The sequence below is a fragment of the Mauremys reevesii genome, linkage group 1 (assembly GCF_016161935.1).
Source record: "Mauremys reevesii isolate NIE-2019 linkage group 1, ASM1616193v1, whole genome shotgun sequence".
In the NCBI taxonomy this organism is placed as follows: Eukaryota; Metazoa; Chordata; order Testudines; family Geoemydidae; genus Mauremys; species Mauremys reevesii.
The window spans coordinates 7,714,291-7,736,971 of NC_052623.1; the positions used below are offsets into that span (position 1 = coordinate 7,714,291).

At 45.1% G+C, this 22,681-nt stretch overlaps 1 protein-coding gene across 1 annotated transcript; it reads left to right on the top strand.

The window, feature by feature from the left end:
- The first annotated feature begins 4,082 nt into the window (after positions 1–4,082).
- LOC120395283 (olfactory receptor 52K2-like) lies at positions 4,083–12,172 on the top strand. Its single transcript, XM_039519542.1, has 2 exons — positions 4,083–4,119; positions 11,190–12,172. The coding sequence occupies exons 1-2, from the start codon at positions 4,083–4,085 to the stop codon at positions 12,170–12,172; spliced, it is 1,020 nt and encodes a 339-aa protein (XP_039375476.1).
- Positions 12,173–22,681: the final 10,509 nt, after the last annotated feature.

The window sequence follows — 22,681 nt, forward strand, 5'->3', positions numbered from 1 at the left end:
GGATTTGGAGGGGATAGTGGACCAACAATGGATTTTTATGGAAAAATCCATACTGATGGTGGAGATAGAAGATTTGAAGACACGGGACGCTGCAAGGGCAGAGGAATCCTGTGAGGCAATTCGGTGGAAGAGTGATGAACTGGTTGGGAAGGTGGCAGATTTAGAGGATGAAGTGTAAGAGTGTAAGCAGGGGAGTAATGGACAGGGGGGTCCCAAACTGCCTGCCCCACCAATGGCAGTAAAGGAGGCAGCCCCTCCCATCTACACTGAGAGTACACTGTTCCCATGACTACCAGTGGATGTTATCAGCTGGCAGTCCACAGTGAGAATTCCTGCCAGAGAGGCTACCCCACAGGAGCTCAAGCAGGTGGGAACAGCAGCCCCTATTGGTGGTTGGGGGAGGAACAGGCTCTGCAAATAGCAGTCAAGTTGAAAATTCACCCTTTGTCCATAAAGGAATAAGATGCGTTGCTGAGTTGACTGGGAAAGTACCCCAGGATGATTGGGATCAGTCTGTGCTGTGGCTTGTGGGGATGGGCAGAGAGATGGGGCGTTTAACTTCTGAGGACCATGTAGCCATATGGCACAGTCTGTTGGAATGGTACACGCTTGGCATCAGTGTGGTGGGGTTGGGAAATATGTTTCCGATTCTGGAGTAGGTGGTGAAACAATTGTTTAGGGTTTACTCTTGTACTGCAGGGATGGATAATGTGAAGGGAATCCCTGGGGAAACAGGGTGGGATATACTTTATCACTTACAGGCATGGGCTTGGTGCTGAGTGGATCCCCTGGATGACCCATGGGTGCCAAGAACTGGGGTGAATGTGCAGTTGCTGGAGAAATGATTGAACCTGACTGAGAATCAGTTTGTGGGGCACTTGTGGCTGCAGCACCCTGAGCTTGTTTCTAACTAGCTGCCTCAAATGTTCGAGCAGGTGGATGTGTGGAGGCAAATGCATGGGGGGGAGAGCGAAACCATGTTATCACCCTGGTGGGTGAGTAATGGGTGTACAGGAATGAGTCAGCTAGGAGCAGAGGGTGTAGTTTTGTGGGGATAGTCAAAGATAAGTGGCTCGCTCTGGTGGATGTGGCACAAACTCCCATCTTACTCTCAGAGCCAAGATAGAGGTTAAGGGTTCCCAGATATTCTGGTGGGGCACGGTGCGGTGCTCTGAGGGGGGCGGAGCTTCAGGTGGCGTGGCGCACGGGGGGAGGGGCTTCGGGCAGCGTGGTGCTCTGGGGTGGGGGCTTCGTGCAGCATGGCGCTTGGGGGGGCAGGGGTTTCAGCGTGCAGCACTGGTGGGGGGGTTGGTAGCGCAGCGCTCACAGGGGGGGTACGGCGGGGCAACGCTCTTCTTTTTTGCTAGGGGCAGCAAAAAAGTTAGAGTCAGCCCTGGGAAGAGGTATTTTAAAGAGTAATCTGCTGCCTTCAAAAGCAGAAGAAAAATGTTCTTTTGTCTTTTGGAACTTTAGAAAAGGGCAACACAGGATATGATGGTTCTCAGCAGGCAGCGTCCCGGTGCAAAGAAAAAGAAGCAGCAAAAATGAAAGCAAAGTGGACTCACAAAAGAAAACCAAGGATGTCTTGATGTGGAATGGAAAATTTCTTGCTGTTCATCATAATTGTTTCTGTTGCAAGCCCTACCCAGGTCCCAAGTTGTGATAAAGAGGTAAATGAGGATTTAAGGATTTATACATAGAAAATTGTAACACTAATCCCTCCTATAGGAATTTGGCAGTGTCAGTATGTGATGGACAGATTGAAAGTGGGAGTCCCGACTCAGTGGAGAATATCAGATCTATCAAGAAACATTGCATGGTATTCTCTAGGATATGCCGTGATCAATGACAGTGGGAAACATCGTTATCTGGATATGTGGTTTGTTATGGAGGGCCTAAAAAAGATGACCCTATGGTCTTCAGGACTGTATGATTCAAATGTGGGATATGGCGTTTCACCATTGGGATGTGATGTTACTATGGGTAATCATAATGGTACCTCCATGGAGGACAATCCCTGGGTATGCAGTTATGTACACATCACACTAGGAATAAAATGTTCCCTGGGAGGCTGGATAGATGACAATTTAAATGGTTTGCAGAATGTAAGCCTACAGGTAAGATGGATAGCGAGCTGGAAAAGTCCTGATTTAAACCAGCTTCAGCTTGGAGTAGGAAATACTACCCAATGGACAAATGTGTGGGAGTTACTGTAGGAGCATGTGCAAATAGCGTGCTTCAGTGTGTCCTTTAAGTCCATTACCTGGGTAATACTCCAGAGAACAGTGGGTAGACCCCAAGTACAGTTCATACATAGTTGGGGAGGAAAGAATGGAGGAAATCGGACACTAATTAAGTTAAATAATTGCTTGTCAAAGGAAAATATTGGATGTGTCCCTCCCCGATGGCCATGGAGGAGCAGACCCAATGGCTTGTTTTAAGAGGTGGTCAAATAGTTGTAATGTATATGGGGTATATAGTTTTGTGTTGGGAATGTACACAGTTCTGTAATATAACACTTGGGGGTAGAATTGCACCAGCATCTGGCCAAACCACACACATCTACACACTGTCATTGGCACTATGGTGCACAAATGGATCTGTTGAACTCATTCCTGTGAACAATCAAACCAGAGCATACAGGTCGTGCCTCACTGGTCCGGCACTGGTCCCGAGGGTGCCGGACCAGTGAGGCACGACCTGTATGCTCTGAACCAGGGAATTTACCGGACCAGGGGAGGTCAGGTCAATGCCGTCCCCTCTGCTGCTGCAGGTATCTGCTCCAGTGGCAGCTGAGAGGCCGACATAGCTGGAGCAGGGACAGGGTGGCCCAGGCGACCTGGGGCAGCTGCAGAGCCCCATGGCCAGCATTGGTGCTTGGGGACCAGGGGTGCTCCTGGCCACCAGGCTGTGCTCCTGATCCCCGGGCCGTGTGGGGGAAATTCATGGCAGCCTTCAACTACCTGAATATAGGTGTTATGAGAGAAAAGCGGAGGGAAATAGGGACAGACCAGCTAGCTGGTTAGAAGGCTGCAGCAGTTTCCCTGGCTCCCAGTTTCCAGCCCAGGAGTGACAAACCATCAAACACGAACCTTCCAGAGCCCAAATTTGTCCCTGTGACACACGTATGGAGGAGGAACTGTATCCCGAAGAAAAGATCCAGATATAGCAGTTGTATGATTCCCTTACCGCCATGCCATGACCCCAGCACAACACACCTACCTAAAATACCACCACACTGAAATGGCCTCAAGGCAACATTTCCGGGAATCTCCATGGCTGATCACTTGTAAAATGTGGAATTCCATGTGAGACGAACTCCAGGTCACTTTGGCCTGGGATGGGTGAAGGAATCACACAGTTGTGTTAATTCTGACCCAGGATAGCACAACCCATTTCTACATCAATTTCTGAAAGACCAACACAGTATTGACAATTGATGTTTATCTGATTTAGAGATTCGATGAACTATTACAACTGTTGTAAGCTGCCAAGTATGAATCCACTTTAGACCTCACAAAGGATATTGGCAAATACTGTTGATACGTGAATCCTGGAGGAAGGAAGCCTTTTCCACGTCCTTTGGCTTGCATCAATTCATGATCATGTCATTTGGCCTTCCCAGCTTTTTGGACACTAATGAAATGGACATTAGAACTTCATTTGTGGTATTCAGTGGTACGCTGCTACGATCAATAGAAAAAGGTGTTTGGTCTTGTATCTTGTGGCAGCATTGCCATATATAGTGCAGATGGCAGCACATTATACACAGAAAAGAAAGCCATCATCAATTGCTAGGCTGAACAGCCTACAAAGCTCAATTTGCCCTGACAATCTGAACCCCTCGGATCGGCAAATCATTTCTTCACTCCCAGGGGAGGCTCTCAGGCTGAAGTTCTCCAGAGTCTATTATCTGCTCTTCCCACTGCTGATGAAGCCGAGGGAATTGTCTGGGAGCCTCGGGCAACCTGCAGGTCTGCAGGGACTGTACAGCGGACTCATAAAGGTCGCTGCTCATCACGTCAAGTGTCAGACATGTGAGTTTCATATACTGATTCTCCAGGCTCTGCATTCCTCTCGCAATGAGAAGATTTCGACTCTCTGCTGAGCAGGATTTCGGTGAGTTGCCTGTGTCTGCATTAAAGTTAGTGCTAAGGGCTCATGAAGGGTTCAAGGGTTCAATCCAAAAATCATCTGGGCAGGAATTCTCCAGTTCTGTCACTAGAAGTGTTTAGTATTGTCAGACACAGGAAGGAATTTACCTGCTAAAACTGGAACTACAAATGTATTGAGAGTAGTTTAGTTGCCAGAAGGTTCACAAGAAGTATGTGTTTGGGAATCCACATTTTTCATAACCACTCTCAGAACACCACATAAACTGGGGGTTTCCTTCAGACCCTTTCAGAGCTCTCTGTTGCTGAACCCAAAGCCACAATTTTCACAGCCAGGAGTGGAATGTTAAACACGGAGAGTGAAATCTTGGTCCCACTGTTATCAATAACAAAACTCCAAATCCACATATAGGAACTTAAATAAATCACCTGATTGTCACCAGCCACAAGGTTCCAATGTCTTCGACTAGAGTTGTCCTGTGGCCACTATGGATGGGGAAGACAATTTGGACCAAAGAAGAGCTGACAGGAAATATCAAACTCACAGGCTTAGAGGTTTGAAATCATGAGGATATTTTATTTTTGCAGGATGAGAGAAGGATCTTCTCTCTCTCCCTGCCCCTGCATCTCTGGTTCTGGTGAAGATGAGAAGCAGCAAAAGGCAGTAAAAAGAAAAGCAAAGTCCAGCAAGGGCAATAAAAATGGTTAGGGATCTGGAGCACATGACCTGTGAGGAAAGGCTGAGGGAAGTGGGATTGTTTAGTCTGCAGAAGAGAAGAGTGAGGGGGGATTTGATAGCTGCTTTCAACTACTTGAAAGGGAGTTCCAAAGCGGATGGATCTAGAATGTTCTCAGTGGTACCTGATGACAGAACAAGGAGTAATGATCTCAAGTTGCAGTGGGGGAGGTTTAGGTTGGAAATTAGGAAAAAACTTTTTCACTCGGAGGGTGGGGAAGCACTGGAATGGGTTACCTAGGGAGGTGGTGGAATCTCCTTCCTTAGAGGTTTGTAAGATCAGGCTTGACAAAGCCCTGGCTGGGATGATTTAGTTGGGAATTAGTCCTGCTTTGAGCAGGGGGTTGGACTAGATGACCTCCTGAGTTCCCTTCCAACCCTGAGATTCTATGATTCTATGATTCTAACTTAGCAGAAATGAGGGAGATTTGGTAATCTCATTGGGGTGATCCGGGAACACACAATGGCGGAGAGTGGGGGGGACATGCAGTGTCCAGATCACAGTGGCGTGGAGTCCTAAAATCAGGTGAAATAGGGAATGCACATCCTGCCTAATGCGCAGACCAAACCGGCGTAACAAGGCCTCCTGGGAAAGTGGTGTTTCAGACTGTAACATAACATGGACTGCATTGAAACAGATTGTCCCTCACACTATCTCCCATCAGCAGCCTCAGGAACGTGTGTCTGAGTTTCTAGCAGGCTGCCATATGTTAAAGCTCTGTGTCATTTTGAGGAAGAGTTACTCATGCTGGCTCCTTTTAATCTCCACATCCTCTCTCCCTCCTGCTGGGTCTGTCCCTCTCTCCTTCCCTGCACAGGCTGAGCTGCTGCTGGGGTTCCCTTTGCCCGCAGAAAAGTAGTTCAGGCTGATCTCCCCCTTTTCCCTGGTGCAGGCAGACACCGATTTAACCTAGTCTGAGGCGATATTTCTGTGAGCTGTCGCTGTGGGGTCTGGCACCTGGTTTCAGGTCTGGGTGAGGTGTATCATGGTGTGGCAGGGCTGGAAGTTATGGGATTGCAGGATCTACATGGACAAGTCGCCTGCACTGGGGGTTGTGGGGCAGGGCGCAGGATGTACGTGCCAGGCAGGCAGTGCTAGGGTTTGTGGGGGCAGGCATGGGGTGTACACGGACAGGCAGGGAGCACTGGGAGTTGTGGTGGCAGGGAGGGAGGGAGATATACATGGAGAGGCAGATAGTGCTGAGGGTTATGGGTCAGGCAGAGGGTGTACAGGGACAGGTGAGTGGCATTGGGTGCTGTGGGGGCACAGAGCGGCATGTATACGGACAGGTGGGAAGCACTGCAAAATTATTTTTTTCTTTGTGCTTGTTGGTCCAAGGCCAGTTCTGGGAACTTTTCTGGCCTTGAGTGCTTTTGGGTGGGTGTTGGGGGACGGCGGTTTCCCTGGCAAGGCAGAGGACTGCAGCCTGGGTGTCACAACTTCACTCAGTTTTGTTTCCAACTGTTCTAGTTATTATTATGTAACTTCAGTCTTTCCATCGATGGAAAGAACCATTGATCTGTTTGTGACACTGCACCCCATATTCTTCCTAGTGATATTATTATGACATGATTAGCAAATTATGATGCATTTCATGCAAGGCGAGTCATGTACGATGTCATTGGAAAAGTTATAATTTTCTAAGATAATTTCATGTGTAGGCATGTATCATTTTTGTATCTGAAGTTTTGAATATTGACAACATATCTGTATTTCAAATGTAGTTACACCTGGGTAATGCTGTCATAGGTCTCACCCCCACTTGGAACTGTTGGGCTCCAATGTGGGGACCTGACTTGGTTTCCCTGTAAACTAAAATTCTAGTTTAGATCTAGTAAGCTGCCACCACTCAATCAGATATGTGGATTGAGACACAGTCCTTCCCCAAAATCCAAGGGATTCCAAGAGCCCCAAATCCATGGAGTTCTTACACCCAGGAGAAATAAACCATTCCCCCTTCTCTTTCCCTGAGAATCCACCCAAGGAAAGACCAAACAAGTCCTTAATAGAAAAGAAAAGAATTTATTAAAGAATAAAAAGAAAGTAACTTGTCTCTGTAATTCAAGATAGAACCATATAGGGTCTAAACTTATCAATCTCTGGAGAGAATCCCCCCTCCCCCTTTCTTTCTCAGTGAAAGCAAAGTAACAGCAAACAGGAATAAAGAATTTCCTTCAGCAAAACACACAATTGCAAATATAGAAAGCAACTCAAAAGACTAATCCGCCTTTCTAATTTAATACTCACTATTAAATAGTAGAAACTACTCCAGGAGAACTTGGAGACATGACTGTCCTCTCTTAGATCCAAAAAGAGCTCTCTAACAAAGAACACAGACAAAGGCTTCCCTCCACAGAGATTTGAAAAAAATCTTGTCTCTGATTGGTCCTCTGGTCAGGTGGTCATCAGGTACTGCATGTTAACCCTTTACAGGTAAAAGAGACCTTAACCCTGATCTGTTTATTTATGACAAATGCCCACTAGGCAAGATGCTTTCAGTCTGGATAACTGTTTGGGATGAGCCTATTCAGGTCACTGAGCCACTAGGGAATATAATGGACCTTAAGAGAAACTTATCTCACACTTTGTGAGCCTTTCTGAGAACAGCCTATAACTAGTGGATAGTACAGAGGTCGGCAACCTTTCAGAAGTGGTGTGCCGAGTCTTCATTTATTCACTCTAATTTAAGGTTTCGCATTCCAGAAATACATTTTAACATTTTTAGATGGTCTCTTTCTATAAGTCTATAATATATAACTCAACTATTGTTGTATGTAAAGTAAATAAGGTTTTTAAAATGTTTAAGAAGCTTCATCTAAAATTAAATTACAATGCAGAGCCCCCCGGACCGGTGGCCAGGCCCCGAGTAGTGAGTGGGCCATTGAAAATCGGCTTGAGTTCCGCTGTCGGCACACGTGCCATAGGTTGCCTACACCTGGGATAGTATTTCCACTTGTTTTTAGCAGACCAGGTATAATTTTTTAAGTGTCTTGCTTCTTGCTTTTGGGCTTCTGGGAGTGGCTGCTGCTTTTTTTCCCCGAACTAGAAAGCATTATTGGCTCCCATTTGCAAAATTGCTCCAAAACCAAAAGAAAGAAACTGGAGATTGACAGTAGTAGTTAATAAAACTTCTTTTACGTTTTAATCTAAACCCAGGATGCCTTTAAGTGAAGTATCTGGGGGACAAATCTCAGCTTGTTTACCGAAAGTGTGCATTGTCCTCCCCACATTGAGGGAGAAGCAAACTGGGTAACAAATTCAAACTGGTTGGGGTTTGGACCAGGGCAGGACGATACAGCTCTGGGGTTCTAGGCTAGGGAGCTGGTGGTTACATTGGCTGTAGCCTCTCTATTATTGGTTCATGCAGTGGCTGGTCACAGAGCCTGCCTGTATCTGCAGCTGGAAGAGTAGCTTCCTGTATGGATGGTGGTGGAGGCGTAGTACCAGGAGCAGTTCACAGTTTGTCTCATCAGGACATTGAGAGAGGGATCCCAGGCTTGTGAGTCAGAGGGCTCAGTTGTACCCCAGATCCAGGTGTCACATCCAACCTTGATTTCAAAATTCTCAGTGATGGGGAATCCACATACCCTTGGTAAATTGTTCTAATGGTTACTCTCACCATTTAAAAATGCGCGCCTTATTCCCAGTCAGAATTTCTTTAACTTCAACTTCCAGGCATTGCATCACATTACTCCTCTGTATGGAGGCTGAAAAGCCTGTTATTACATATATGTTCCCTGTGTAGGTTCTTACACACTGTTATCAAGTCATCCCTTAACCATCTTTGTTAAACTAAATAGATTGAGCTCTTTGAGTTTGTCAGTATAAGGCAGGTTTTCTAAACATTTAGTAATTCTTGTGACTCTTCTCTGAACCCTCTTCAATGTATCAACATCCATCTTTCATCAGGGACACCAAACTGGAGACAAGGTTCCTGCAGGAGTTCTTCCAGTGCCAAATTCGAGGTAAAATAACTTCTCTACGTCTCCCTGAGATTCCCCTTGTTATCATCCAAGGATCACATTGGTTCTTTTGGCCACAGGCTCACGCTGGGAGCTCATGTTTAGGTAATTATTTCTTCATAACCCCAAAACATGTTCAGAGTCATTGCACTTCACACAGAGTCCAACATCATGTAAGCATCACCTACATTCTTTGTCCCTAGATGTAGATAGCTACATAACTATATTAGAACGCACATTGTTTGCTTCCACCTAGTTTACCAACCAATCCAGATTGGTCTGAACCAGTAACCTGTTGTCATAAATAAACAGATCAGGGTTAAAGTCTCTTTTACCTGGAAAGGGTTAACAAGCTCAGTAACCTGAGAAACACCTGACCAGAGGACCAATCAAGGGACAGGATAATTTCAAATCTCGGTGGAGGGAAGCCTTTGTCTGTGTTCCTGTGTTCCTGGAGTATTTCCTACTATCCAGTATAGTAAGAACATAAGAACATAAGAAAGGCCGTACCGGGTCAGACCAAAGGTCCATCCAGCCCAGCATCCGTCCACCGACAGTGGCCAATGCCAGGTGCCCCTGAGGGAGTGAACCTAACAAGCAATGATCAAGTGATCTCTCTCCTGCCATCCATCTCCATCCTCTGACGAACAGAGGCTAGGGACACCATTCTTACCCATCCTGGCTAATAGCCATTTATGGACTTAGCCACCATGAATTTAGTGAGTATTAGTTAAAAAGGCGGATTAGTCTTTTGAGTTGCTTTCTATATTTGCAATTGTGTGTTTTGCTATAGAATTTCTTTAATTCTGTACTGTTATTGCTTTTACTGAGAAAGAAGGGAGGGGGAATTCTCTCCAGAGATTGATAAGTTTAGACCCTGTGTATTGTTCCATCTTGGTATTACAGAGACAGTTTACTTTCTTTTTATTCTTTAATAAATCTTTTCTGTTAAGGACTTGGTTGATCTTTCCTTGGGTGAATTCTCAGGGAAAGGGGAGGAGGGAGGAGGAAGGCATCCCTCTGTAGTTGAATCCCGGTATCTCTCCTAGGAAAAGGGAGGGGGGAGGAAGCAGGGGGGAATGGTTTATTTCTCCTAGGTGTAAGAACTCCAGGGATTTGGGGCTCTTGGGATCCCCAAGGATTTTGGGGAAGGACTGTGTCCCAATACACGTACATTATTGGGTGGTGGCAGCTTTTACCAGATCTAAACTAGGATTTTAGTTTAGGGAAGCCCATGCAGGCCCCCATTTTGGAACCCAACAGCTCTAAGTGGGGGTGAGACCTATGACACCTGTACACATTATTTTCTATGATCTCCCAGATGTGCAGGCCTTTATACCTAAATACCAAAATCCTTGTAGTTCCATGCCCTTTCTGTTGAGTGCTATATCATAGATGAGCATGATGCATAACAGCTAGAGACTGGCTTCTCCCCGAACCATGTGGGCTTAGGTGTTCCAAAATATTTATTTAGCTGTAGTTATTGAAACTGGATAGGTTCACTATCCATATATATGTTCAAACCCTTCCTGATTCTTGCTTAGCTCATGGCCTGAACTACTTCTTGTAGCGAGGAGTTCCTCAGTCTGATTAGGCACCGAGTGGAGAAAGCATTCTTTTTTTACCTCGTTCGAATTTGCCACATTTCAGTTTAATTGAATGTCCTCTTGCTCTTTTGTTATGAGACTGGGAGAACACATTCTCCATTTCCCCTCTACCACTAAGTATTTTATAAACTTTTCTTATGTCTCCTCTTCTTCAATTCCTTTGTAAAGTAACAACCCCAGTTTTTTCAACCTCTCTCCATATGAGTTTCACAGGGCCCTTGATCATTCTAGTTGCCTTTGGCTGAACACCTCTAGTTTTGCAATACTCTGTGTGAGAAGGGTGCCCAGTACTAAACAGAGAAGTCCACAGGAGGGAGAAACATTGACTGACTGATCTCATGGCATTTTATTTTCCGTATGATTCTATATCCCATTTCCTCCTGGATCCCAATGCTTTTTCTCAGTTTCTGTCCATGCTTGCACTGTGAGCAGGGTTTCATAGAGCTTTATAACATGACACCCAGATTCCTGTCCTGAGTGCATACAGTTAAATTAGAACCGTGTAAGGTGTTTGAAGAGTTCAAGATTTTCCCTACAATGACCATATAAGTTGCGGTTATTGATATGGAAATTCATCTGCCATCATTGACATCCATTTACCTGACTTGGTTAGCTCCTTCTGTGGAATTCTTTGGACACGACTATGACTTAAATAATCTGGTGCCATCTGTAAATGTTGCCACTTCACTGCTCATCCCCTATTCTAAATTAGTAATAAATATTTGTAATAAAGTGTTTAAAGACCCTCACTGTGTTTCTCTCCCTTCACAGGAACCTTGAGCATTTCTGAGCCCGATCGACGCATCAACCACCTTATGGCAGCTTTCAACCTCTCCCGCCCTGGCCCTTCAACATTCATCCTTGCTGGCATCTCTGGCCTGGAAGCTTCCCATGTCTGGATTTCCATCCCTTTCTCTATGTTCTACATTATCGGCCTGTTGGGAAATTTCATGGTTCTGTTTGTTGTAGGCAAAGAGCAGACCCTGCATAAGCCAATGTACCTGCTGATCTCCATGCTAGCACTCACAGACATGGCCACATCTACCTCAGTCATGCCAAAAGCCCTGTGTATATTCTGGTTCAATTTGAAAGGCATTACTGTGGGTGGCTGCCTCACCCAGATGTTCTTCCTTCATGCAGTTTCTGTTATGCAGTCAGCCATTCTCGTGGCAATGGCCTTTGATCGCTACATTGCCATATGTAAACCTCTGCGATATGCCACCATCGTCACCAATGCACGAATAGCTAAACTAGGGCTTTTGGGTTTGATAAGAGCTGTTCTCTTCATTCTGCCCCTGCCTCTTCTCCTGAGCAGGCTGCCATTCTGTGCCAGCAACGTTATCCACCATACGTACTGTGAACACATGGCTATAGCAAAGATGTCCTGTGGGGATATCACAGTCAACAAGATGTACGGCTTGGTGGTAGCATTTGTAGTCTTGGGGCAAGACCTGTTGCTCGTTGCCTTCTCATATAGTCTGATAACGAGGGCTGTCCTCAGAATCTCCTCCAAGAAAGCTCATCAGAAAGCCTTCAACACCTGCACAGCCCACATCTGTGTCATGTTGATGTCTTGTACTTTCTTCCTCTTCTCCACTATAACACACCGCTTCAGTCAGGGCATTGTTCCTCATGTTCACATCATCTTGGGCAACCTCCACTTCCTCATCCCCCCCATGCTCAACCCTATCATTTATGGGGTCAAAACCAAAGAGCTTCGTGACAAAATGAGCAAATACACCTGCAGAAGATGATTGCTTGAGGCCACTGACTTTAAACCTGCATGAAAAGATTGGGAAGAGATATCTCCTTGTTAATCAAGGGTGCTCTCTTACAATTCTGTGGAGCTCAACATTGTGGAATTTCATAGTCTGAGAAGTTCCTCACATGTAATGTCTTACCACTCCTTCACCAAGCACTGCTTTCTCTGTTGCTGAGTTCCTTCTCCCTCACTGTCACTTGATCTCTTTCAGTGTCGCCCTTCAGATTGAACTTTCCACACACCCTGTCTCTCGGCCTTTCCATGACTTCCATACTAAGAGAATATACTGCAGCTTTCTGATGTAGGGTGTCCTTCCATTACACCCTGTGTGAACATGGTTCTTGATCAGTTCAACTAACAAAAGCTGCACTTTCATATAGCTAAAGAAAAGAAATAAACTACAGTGTTGAACTTCTTTATCACATGTGCAATGATCCAGTGACTAAAATTTACCTGTGTTTTCCACGCCCAATACTTCAGGAACTCTGGAGGACAAACCAAATGTTTCCATTGGAAAGTACCAATAGAAGAAAGCTGCTGCCGGAATCGAGGACTTCCTACTAGAGCTTATTGTTGAGGCTTTTTAAATTCAAGGTCAAAATCTAGCTGTCAGTTTCTGCTAATCAAAATGGGAAGAGTGGACAGACTAGTAAAATGAGTGATAATGAAAGAAGATAAGTGTATGAAAACCTTGGGTCTAGATGCCTCTGATATTATCAAGTAGGAGTCACTATGACCTATGTTTTGTAGAAGATATAAAAATTTGCTAATACAGTGTACTTTGGAGCAGTCCTCTGAAGCCATATTGAGAGAAATTTTTCATGACACCCTTTCTCCGCAGCAGGTGAGCAACTAGCCACTGTATTGGAATGAGGGTACTTATAGACCAGGAGGCGGCAGAATACGGAGAGGCTGCAGCTGGGACAGTACAGCCCATCCTAAGTAGGTAGAGGATGGGATAGTCGGAATCAACCTCAAAGTGGAGCAGATGTGATGTGAAACATACCTTGGAAGTATATGAAGTCGAGGGAAGAATATATGGACAAATGGGATGGGAAACCCACTGAGGAATAAACCTGTGAAGTTTTTTCAGAGGAAGCTCATTGAATTAACAAAAAAAAATGTCGTTGAAGTGTACAAAGCTGTTAACATAGAGGCTACTTAGGCTTCTTACTATGTGGCTTTGCACATTGCCAAAGCTGGTAAGCCACACAATACAGGAGAGAAACTACTACCTCCAGATTTAAATGATATGTGTGCAGTGATGTTCGGAAAGAAAGCAGCATCACAGCTAGATGTGATCCCACTTTCTAATGACACAGTTACTCACCATATTGTGGAGATGCCCACTGATGTAAAATAGCAGCTCCTAGAAATTATTCATCAGAGCCTAAATTATACAATTCAGATAGATGAATCTATAGATACAGTTAAACCTCAGAATTATGAACACAAGTTACTAACTGACCAGTCAATAACACATCTCATTTCTTGGTGTATTCCTCAGTGGGATCTGAGGAAAGTGGCCTGTATAATTTGGTATTGGAGAGTTGTCTGGCGGCCTCCTTTTGGTAGTCAGACCTGTTCATGATGACAACAGCACCTCCTTTATCAGCCTCTTTGATTATAATGTCAGGGTGGTTTCTGAGGCTGTGGATGGCATTGCATTCTGCATGACTTAGGTAATGAGGCAAGCGATGTTGTTTTTCCACAATTTCTGCCTGTGCACATCGGCAGAAGCATTCTATGTATAGGATAGGATCATGAGCAGGTCTGACTACCAAAAGGAGGCCGCCAGACAACTCTCCAATACCAAATTCTACAGGCCACTTCCCTCAGATCCCACTGAGGAATACACCAAGAAACTGCACCATCTACTCAGGACACTCCCTACACTAACACCAGAACAAATCAACATACCCTTACATCCCCGACCAGGGTTATTCTATCTACTACCCAAGATCCACAAACCTGGAAATCCTGGACGCCCCATCATCTCGGGCATTGGCACTCTCACTGAAGGACTGTCTGGATATGTGGAGTCTTTACTCAGACCCTATGCCACCAGCACTCCCAGTTGTCTCCGTGACACCACTGATTTTCTGAGGAAACTACAATGCATTGATGACCTTCCATAAAACACCGTCTTAGCCACCATGGATGTAGAGGCTCTCTACACAAACATCCCACACATGATGGAATACAAGCTGTCAGGAACAGTATCCCTGATGATGCCACAGCACAACTGGTTGCTGAGCTCTGTGCCTTTATCCTCACACACAACTATTTCAAATTTGATGACAATATATATCTCCAGATCAATGGCACCACTATGGGCACCTGCATGGCCCCACAATATGCCAACATTTTTATGGCTGACCTGGAACAACGCTTCCTCAACTCTCGTCCACTCACTCCCCTTCTGTACCTACGCTACATTGATGACATCTTCATCATCTGGAACCATAAGAAGGAGACTCTGGAAAAATTCCACCACGATTTCAACAGCTTCCACCCCACCATCAACCTCAGCCTGGACCAATCTACATGGGAGGCCTACTTCCTAGATACCACGGTGCAAATAAGTGATGGCCACATTAACACCACCCTATACCGAAAACCTACCGACCACCATGCCTACCTTCATGCCTCCAGCTTCCATCCCAGGCACACCACACGATCCATTGTCTACAGCCAAGCACTGAGGTACAACCGTATCTGCTCTAACCCCTCAGACAGAGACCAACACCTACAAAAGCTCCATCAAGCATTCTCAAAACTACAATACCCACACGAGTAAATAAGGAAACAGATCAACTTAGCCAGACGTGTACCCAGAAGCCTCCTACTGCAAGACAAACCCAAGAAAGAAACCAACAGGACTCCACTGGCCGTCACATACAGTCCCCAGCTAAAACCCCTCCAACGCATCATCAGGGATCTACAACCCTTCCTGGACAATGATCCCACACTTTCACAGGCCTTGGGTGGCAGGCCAGTCCTCGCCCACAGATAACCTGCCAACCTGAAGCATATTCTCACCTGTAACTGCACACCGCACCATAGTAACTCTAACTCAGGAACCAATCCATGCAACAAACCTCGATGCCAACTCTGCCCACATATCTACACCAGCGACACCATCACAGGACCTAACCAGATCAGCCACACCATCACTGGCTCATTCACCTGCATGCCCACCAATGTAATATATACCATCATATGTCAGCAATGCCCCTCTGCTATGTACATCGGCCAAACTGGACATCTCTACGGAAAAGGATGAATGGACACAAATCAGATATTAGGAATGGCAATATACAAAAACCTGTAGGAGAACACTTCAACCTCCCTGGCCACACAATATCAGATCTTAAGGTGGCCATCCTGCATCAAGAAAACTTCAGGACCAGACTTCAAAGAGAAACTGCTGAGCTTCAGTTCATCTGCAAATTTGAGACCATCAGCTCAGGATTAAACAAAGACTGTGAATGGCTTGCCAACTACAAAAGCAGTTTCTCCTCCCTTGATTTTCACACCTCAGCTGCTAGAAGAGAGCCTCATCCTCCCTGATTGAACTAACCTCGTTATCTCTAGCCTGCTTCTTGCTTGCATATATATACCTGCCCCTGGAGATTTCCACTACATGCATCTGACGAAGTGGGCATTCATCCACGAAAGCTCATGCTCCAAAACATCTGTTAGTCTATAAGGTGCCACAGGACTCTTTGCTGCTTTTACAGATCCAGACTAACACGGCTACCCCTCTGATACTTAAAAATAAAGGGAAAGCACTATTTTTTCCCTTCAGCATAGTAAAGTTTCTGTGCTGTATTAAGTAAATGTTCAGTTGTGAACTTTTGAAAGAACAACTATGAAGTTTTGTTCAGAGTTATGAACATTTCAGAGTTGCAAACACTCTCCATTCCCAATGTATTTATCACTGTGAGGTTCCACCATATAACAACTGCTGCACAACTGCTGGTGTATATTCATGTTGCTACAGCAATACATTTTAAAGAAAAAATTCTGCTTTGTCATCCACTGTGAACCCAAGCAACTGGTGAAGAGCTTTTTAAATTGTTAAATAATTTTGTCCAAGACACAGGCCTTGATTGGGATCATTTTTTTGGAATTTGTAATGATGGAACACAGTCAACCATGAGATGGCATAGCAGGCAAGAAGTAGCTCCCTCAACAACCTGGCATCCTTTGTATGATTCTCAAGCAGGCATTGGCTGCTGAGAAGATGGCAGAAGAGCTCAGCAATGCTCTTTCGGTTGCAATAAATACTGCAAACTTTATAAGGCCATTGTGGAGAAACTAAATGAAGGCTTTGCATCAGTCTTCATGGCTTGAGTTGTGAGGGAGATTCCCAAACCAGAAACATTCTTTCTAGGTGACAGATCTGAGGAACTTTCCCAGATTGAGGTGTCATTAGAAGATGGATGGCTGGATAAATTACACAGTAATATATCCCCAGGACCAGATGGATACTGGTACCACGACTGTTCAACATCTTCTTAAATGGTCAGGAAAAAAAGGATAAACAATGATGTGGCCAATATATGTATGTGCAAAGCAGAATGCAAAGAGTTAAAAAGGGATCCCACCAAACTCTGTGAAAGGGCAACAAAATGTCAGATGAAATTCAATGTTGAGAAAAACAAATAATGCACATTGGATATCATACTCTCAACTATTCCTATAAAATGATGGGGTTTAAATTAGCAGTTACATCACAAGAAAGAGATCTTGAAGTAATATTGGATAATTCTCTGAAAACATCAACTTAATGCATTAGTAGGAGCATTGCCAGTGGATCAAGGGATGTGCTTATTTATCTCTATTTGGCACTGGTGAGGCCACATCTGGAGTACTTCATCCACTTTTGGGCCCCCCACTACAGAAAGGATGTGGATAAACTGGAGAGTGTTCAGCAGAGGGCAACAAAAATGAACAGATGCTGAGGGACCTGGGGTTATTTAGTCTGCAGAAGAGAAAAGTGAGGGGGGATTTGATAGCAGCCTTCAACTACCTGAAGAGGGGTCCCAGAGAGGATGGAGCTCGGCTGTTCTCTGTGGTGGCAGATGACAGAACAAGGAACAATGGTCTCAAGTTGCAGTGTGGGTGATCTAGGTTGGATGTTAGGAAACTTGCTGTCAGTAGGAGGTTGGTGAAGCACTGGAATGGGTTACCTAGGGAGGTGGTGGAATCTCCTTCCTTAGAGGTTTTTAAGGCCCAGCTTGACAAAGCGCTGGCTGGGACGATTAAGTTGGGGTTGGTTCTACTTTGATCAGGGGTTGGACCAGATGACCTCCTGAGCTCTCTTCCAACCCTAATCTTCTATGTTTCTATGAGTCAGTGACTCTGCAGTGGGAGTCAAAAAAACTTACAGAATGTAGGGAATCATTAGGAAAAGGATAGATCATAAAACAGAAAATATATCATCTCTACATAAATCCATGATAAGTCCACATATTGATTACTGCATGCAGATCTGATAATCCCATCTCAAAAAAGATATATTGGAAGTGGGAAAGGCAATGAGTTCCACAGGTTGACTCTTTGTTGTAGGTACTACTTCCCTATCTTTAGTGTAAACCTGCTGCTTATTGATTTCCTTGGGTGACACCTGGTTCTTGTGTTATCGGACAGAGTATACAACACTTGCGTTTTCATTTTCTCCACACCATTCATGAGTTTATAGCTCTCTATCATATTCCTTTTTAGTCATCTCTTTCCCAAGATGAGAAGTCCAAGTCTTTATAATCTCTCTTCAGACAGAAGCTGTTCCATATCCATAATCATTTTTGTTGCCCTTCTCTGTACCTTCTCCATTTCTAATCTTTTTTGAGATGACACAACTAGAACTGCAGGCAGCATTCATGGTTTGGTATTTGTATACTGGCACTATTATATTTTCTGTCTTCTGATCTATGTTTTCCTAATGGTTCCTAACATTATATTATTTTTTTAACTGCTAATGCACATTGAGCAGATGTTTTCAAAGAACTATTTATGATGACCACAAGGTCTCTTTCTTGAGAGGTAACTCAGCTAATTTAGACCCCATCATTTGGTATGTATAGTTATGATTATGTTTTCTAATGTTCTTTACTGCTATCACTTGAATCTTTTAATAGCCTACAAGAAGTTACTCCTAACCTCTTTGTGACACTGCACCCCATATTCTTCATAGTTGTATAATTATGATATAATTATGGCTTAATTATGATAAATTTTGTAAAATATAGGTCTTCTCAGATGTCATTGGAAATGTTATTATTTGCTGAAAATTGTTTCCTAGTTGTGTGAATGTGTCATTTTTTAACGTGAATTTATGATATTGACTATGTACCTGTATTTCAAATGTAGTTACACCTGGGTGACACCCACTAGGCTAAATGCTTCCAGTCTAGACAGCGGGTTTTGAGGAGTCTACTCAGGGTAATGGGCCAATAAGGGAAACAATAGGCCTGAGGAGAAGTTTATCCCACATTTCATGAGCCCTCCTGAGAATGCTCCAGACACCCTGTGGATAATGGCTGCTACGATTCTGCAGCACATGCAAAGGCCTGTGACCAGATGATATCACACTGAACTCCCTTTTGGATACCTATATTTTTCACAAGATGAATTGGGGACTGCTTTTGGAGCAAAGGATTGCTGCCGTAAGGTAAAGCTATATAAGGTGGCATGTGACATCATCTAGTAGCCTCACTAGATGGGGAAAATCTCAGTTTGGTTAACTCGGGCTTGTTCTATATCCTTCCCACATTGAGAGGAGGGTGAATTCTATTAAGAAGCTTACATTGTATAGCTCCCTATACAGTGCAAGACAGTATAATTTTGGGGTTATACTCCACTAGGGCTGTTGTATGGGGAGATTTTGGCAAACCATTAAAGTGCCTGAAACCACTATTGCTTATTGCTAAAAGCACCCATGTCAGCAGGATGTAAAGTGGCCATCCAGCAGCCTCAGTTTAGCCAAGGCAGGAGGGGAGCGGGTTTTGGGTGCCAAAGAAAGGGCACCTTGACCTGTGTCTTTCCTGATAAGAATTCTGTTGAAGTTGCTGATACATGCATTTTAGAAGAGCAGGATGTGCCCTCAGGAATGTCTGTTAGGGCCTCAAGACTGCAAACTCTGGGAAAAACCCACACCTGGTTAATCAATAATCAGAAGGAACCTCTTGCTTGACCATTGAAACTGCTTGCTTAACAAGTTTTCTCTAAGGGACATGCCATTGTATTACTAATGTATAAATAAGGGGAAAAAGTTTGAGGTAGTTGGACACTTCAGGACTGAACTCTCCCTCTGCATACATCTTGCGGTCCCCACCAGCAGATGGAAGTTTGGCCAACAGAAGCCTGTCGCTGTGTCACTCGAGAGCCACACTCAGCTTCAGTAATTATCGAGGGTTGGGGCTGTTTTACTCACCTCTTGCGGATGTATGTAAATGCTTGAGACTAAGTAAAGTTTAGCTTTAAGTGAAAGCATGCTTGTGTTGCCCTGTTTGTCCCAATCACTAATCGGTTGGACAGCCGTGTCTCCCCTGATTCATTTCCTGACACCACCTCACACAGAGTAAAAGTTACCAAGAGTTTTGGGTTGAAAGAACCCCAGGTAACAGAATTTGGAGGCCCCAGCAAGGATTGGTAGAGAGGAAGGAGATGTATGGTATAGACAGTTTGTAGTTTGTCCATTGCAATAGAAGGTAAAAGACAATGGGGAGGGATCACTCCCTACAAGTTCCTGTGCTGCAGTTTGTGAGTTAATCTACAGATACATTCTATTACTGGGACTCGGAACTCAGGCTGATTGAGTGCTCGAGTGGAGAAATTGTGTCCAGAGACAGGAAAACAACTGGAAAGAAAGAACAGTTGAAAATGAAGTTGAGAAACAGCTTGACAGATTTTGTAGAAGAGTATGGGGATAATGGACCCTGGAAGCCTGGTGCCTTCTCAGGCCCCTGGAAGCCTGGTGCCTTCTCAGAGCCTTCCTGCAGCGCCACAAGCAATGGGATATCTGGGGGGACGTCTTCACTACCGGCCGTATCGGTGGGTAGCAATCGATTTCTCGGGGATCGATATATCGTGTCTCATCTAGACACGATATATTGATCCCTGAATGCGCTCCTGTCGACTCCGGAACTCCACCAGCGAGAAAGGCGGTAGCAGAGTTGACAGGGGGAGCCGCGGACGTCGATCCTGCACCGTGAGGATGGTAGGTAACTCGATCTAAGATACTTCGACTTCAGCTACGCTATTCACGTAGATGAAGTTGCATATCTTAGATCGATCCCCTCCCCCAGTGTAGACCAGCCCTGGGTTAGTGCAGGAAGGTGGGGAGGTCCGAATATTAGGGCAAAGAAAAAGGCTGCTTTGCAGGGGTTGTGGATGGCTGCGACAACACTGGATCAGGAGATAAATCAGTTAAAAGACCAGGTGCAGGAATTGGAAAGAATCAGAACTGAAAAGGAAAGTGAAGTGATTAATTTGAAGGCAGAATTGGATGCTCTCAGAGCTACGTCTCTGACACAAGCAGCACAGATTGTAGGAATACAGCAGCAGGTATGTGACAGTGAGTGGGTCAGTAGCAAGTTGCAGGAGGAAGTGCCTGAGTTGAAACAGCAGACCACGGAGAGCAAAGCTGCAGTTAGAAACCTTTTAAAGGATTCATGAAGCAGAAGCCAGGCAGACCACGGGGAATGCTGGAGACAGATTTGTGCTCTTCAGGCTCAGTTGGGAGAGCAAAGGGGGATCATGGCATTGATCAGAGGGAACTGTAGCTGAGAGGAAGATGTAGATTCAGAGGAGGATCACAATGCATACTCCCCTTATTGCAATTATGAGCTGAAGGACCCTGGTGAGTTCACCCTGGATCCCATCGGGCAGTCTCCATATAGTCCCCCATGGGAATCGCTGGAAGAGCTGCAAAGGCCTCCCCCGATGGCCCCCATAGTCAGAACTTCTGTCACAAAAAGGGGACCTGAGGCAGGTCAGGGAGGAACAGAGGAGTGGGTGGAGACTAGACACTTTACCCCCGACCAGGTTAGGGCAGTAGGGAAATCAGTTGCCCCGCTGAATAGGAGCACAGCCTTGGGGTGGATGGTAAGAGTATCTGGAATGGCTGGATTCACTCCAGCTGATGTGGCAGCAATATGTCCCCTGAGGATTTTGCTGGGCTCCCTTATGATATCCAGATGGGGGCCCCCCTGGAGGAGATGATACAGAGAAGCATGTAAATATGAAGAGGGAAGTAATACACACACTCTTCCCAGGAGAAAGCCCCACAGTTATATTTCACCAAGAGAAGCAACAGGCCAGGGAGAGAGTAGAAAGTTATGTAGCTAGAAAGAAATTGGCATGGAGACATTCTGGGCTGACAAATGTCATTAAGCCAAACTTTGCAGCCCTCCCTTTCAAACAAGCTTTAATCCAAAGATTTATCCCTCTAATTCGTATGGATCTGGCAGCAGTTCGAACAAGAGATATTGAGGATAGAGCAAAGCAGGCCTATGAGGTCGAAAAGGACATGCACCCTCCTGAAAGAAAACCTGCTATAGCCCCTCCAAGTAACATGCAGGAAAAGGAAAGAAGAGACAGACCCCATAAGGGTCGAGGCAGAACCCCTGACCCATGACGTGGGGAAGTTTGGAAGCAGCTTTTAAAATACGAGCAAAAGGAAACAATAGACCAGCTGCCTACTGCTGAACTCCTAGCGAAATTGGCAGAATGTGAACTGGCTGAGCACTGAGGAAAAAGCACCAGTGCACCACCAATCGCTGCCTATACAGAGGCTGGGGACCCCAGGAACCCCCAGTTGTGGCACAATTAAACACTGATGAGTGGGGGAGGTTCACGGTTTATGTGAAATTTGCAGGAGGGGTGTTCGGACAAAATTTACTAATAGACTCAGGTGCCACCTACCCAAAATTAGTACCCAAAATAAACACCTGTTTGGACCTCCGGCTAGAGTAAATACCTTACAGGGATTTAATGAGGCACAAAGCATTGTCCCCTTGTGTAAACAATCCCATATAGTGTGGGGACAAAGAAGAGTCAAGGGCAATTTGGCTTGATGGATGTGCGGGGAGAAAGTATTCTAGGAATAGTATCAGAGGGGTCGCTGCATTGGTCTGGCTCTGTAAAAGCAGCAAAGAGTTCTGTGGCACCTTATAGACTAACAGACGTATTGGAGCATGAGCTTTCGTGGGTGAATACATGTCATGCATCCGACAAAGTGGGTATTCACCCACGAAAGCTCATGCTCCAATATGTCTGCTAGTCTATACGGTGCCACAGGCCACTTTGCTGCTATTCTAGGAATAGACGCTCTGACGGAATTGAGAGTGTTGTTGATTGTGCTAACAGGGTTTTGTGAGAAATGCCCCCTGGCCCCTCATGGGAGCCTGTGGAGATTTCAGTCAGCTATCGAATAGCAGCCCTTAAGGCACCTGAGGAATTGGAATGGCCTGCTTGGCCTCCAGAAGTTTTA

Excerpts from the sequence above, each read along its gene's own strand:
- LOC120395283 (XM_039519542.1), top strand. The coding sequence starts at position 4,083 with ATGAGAAGATTTCGACTCTCTGCTGAGCAGGATTTCG. Across the intron at positions 4,120-11,189 it reads CTCTGCTGAGCAGGATTTCG|GAACCTTGAGCATTTCTGAG; the intron begins GTGAGTTGCCTG and ends CTCCCTTCACAG.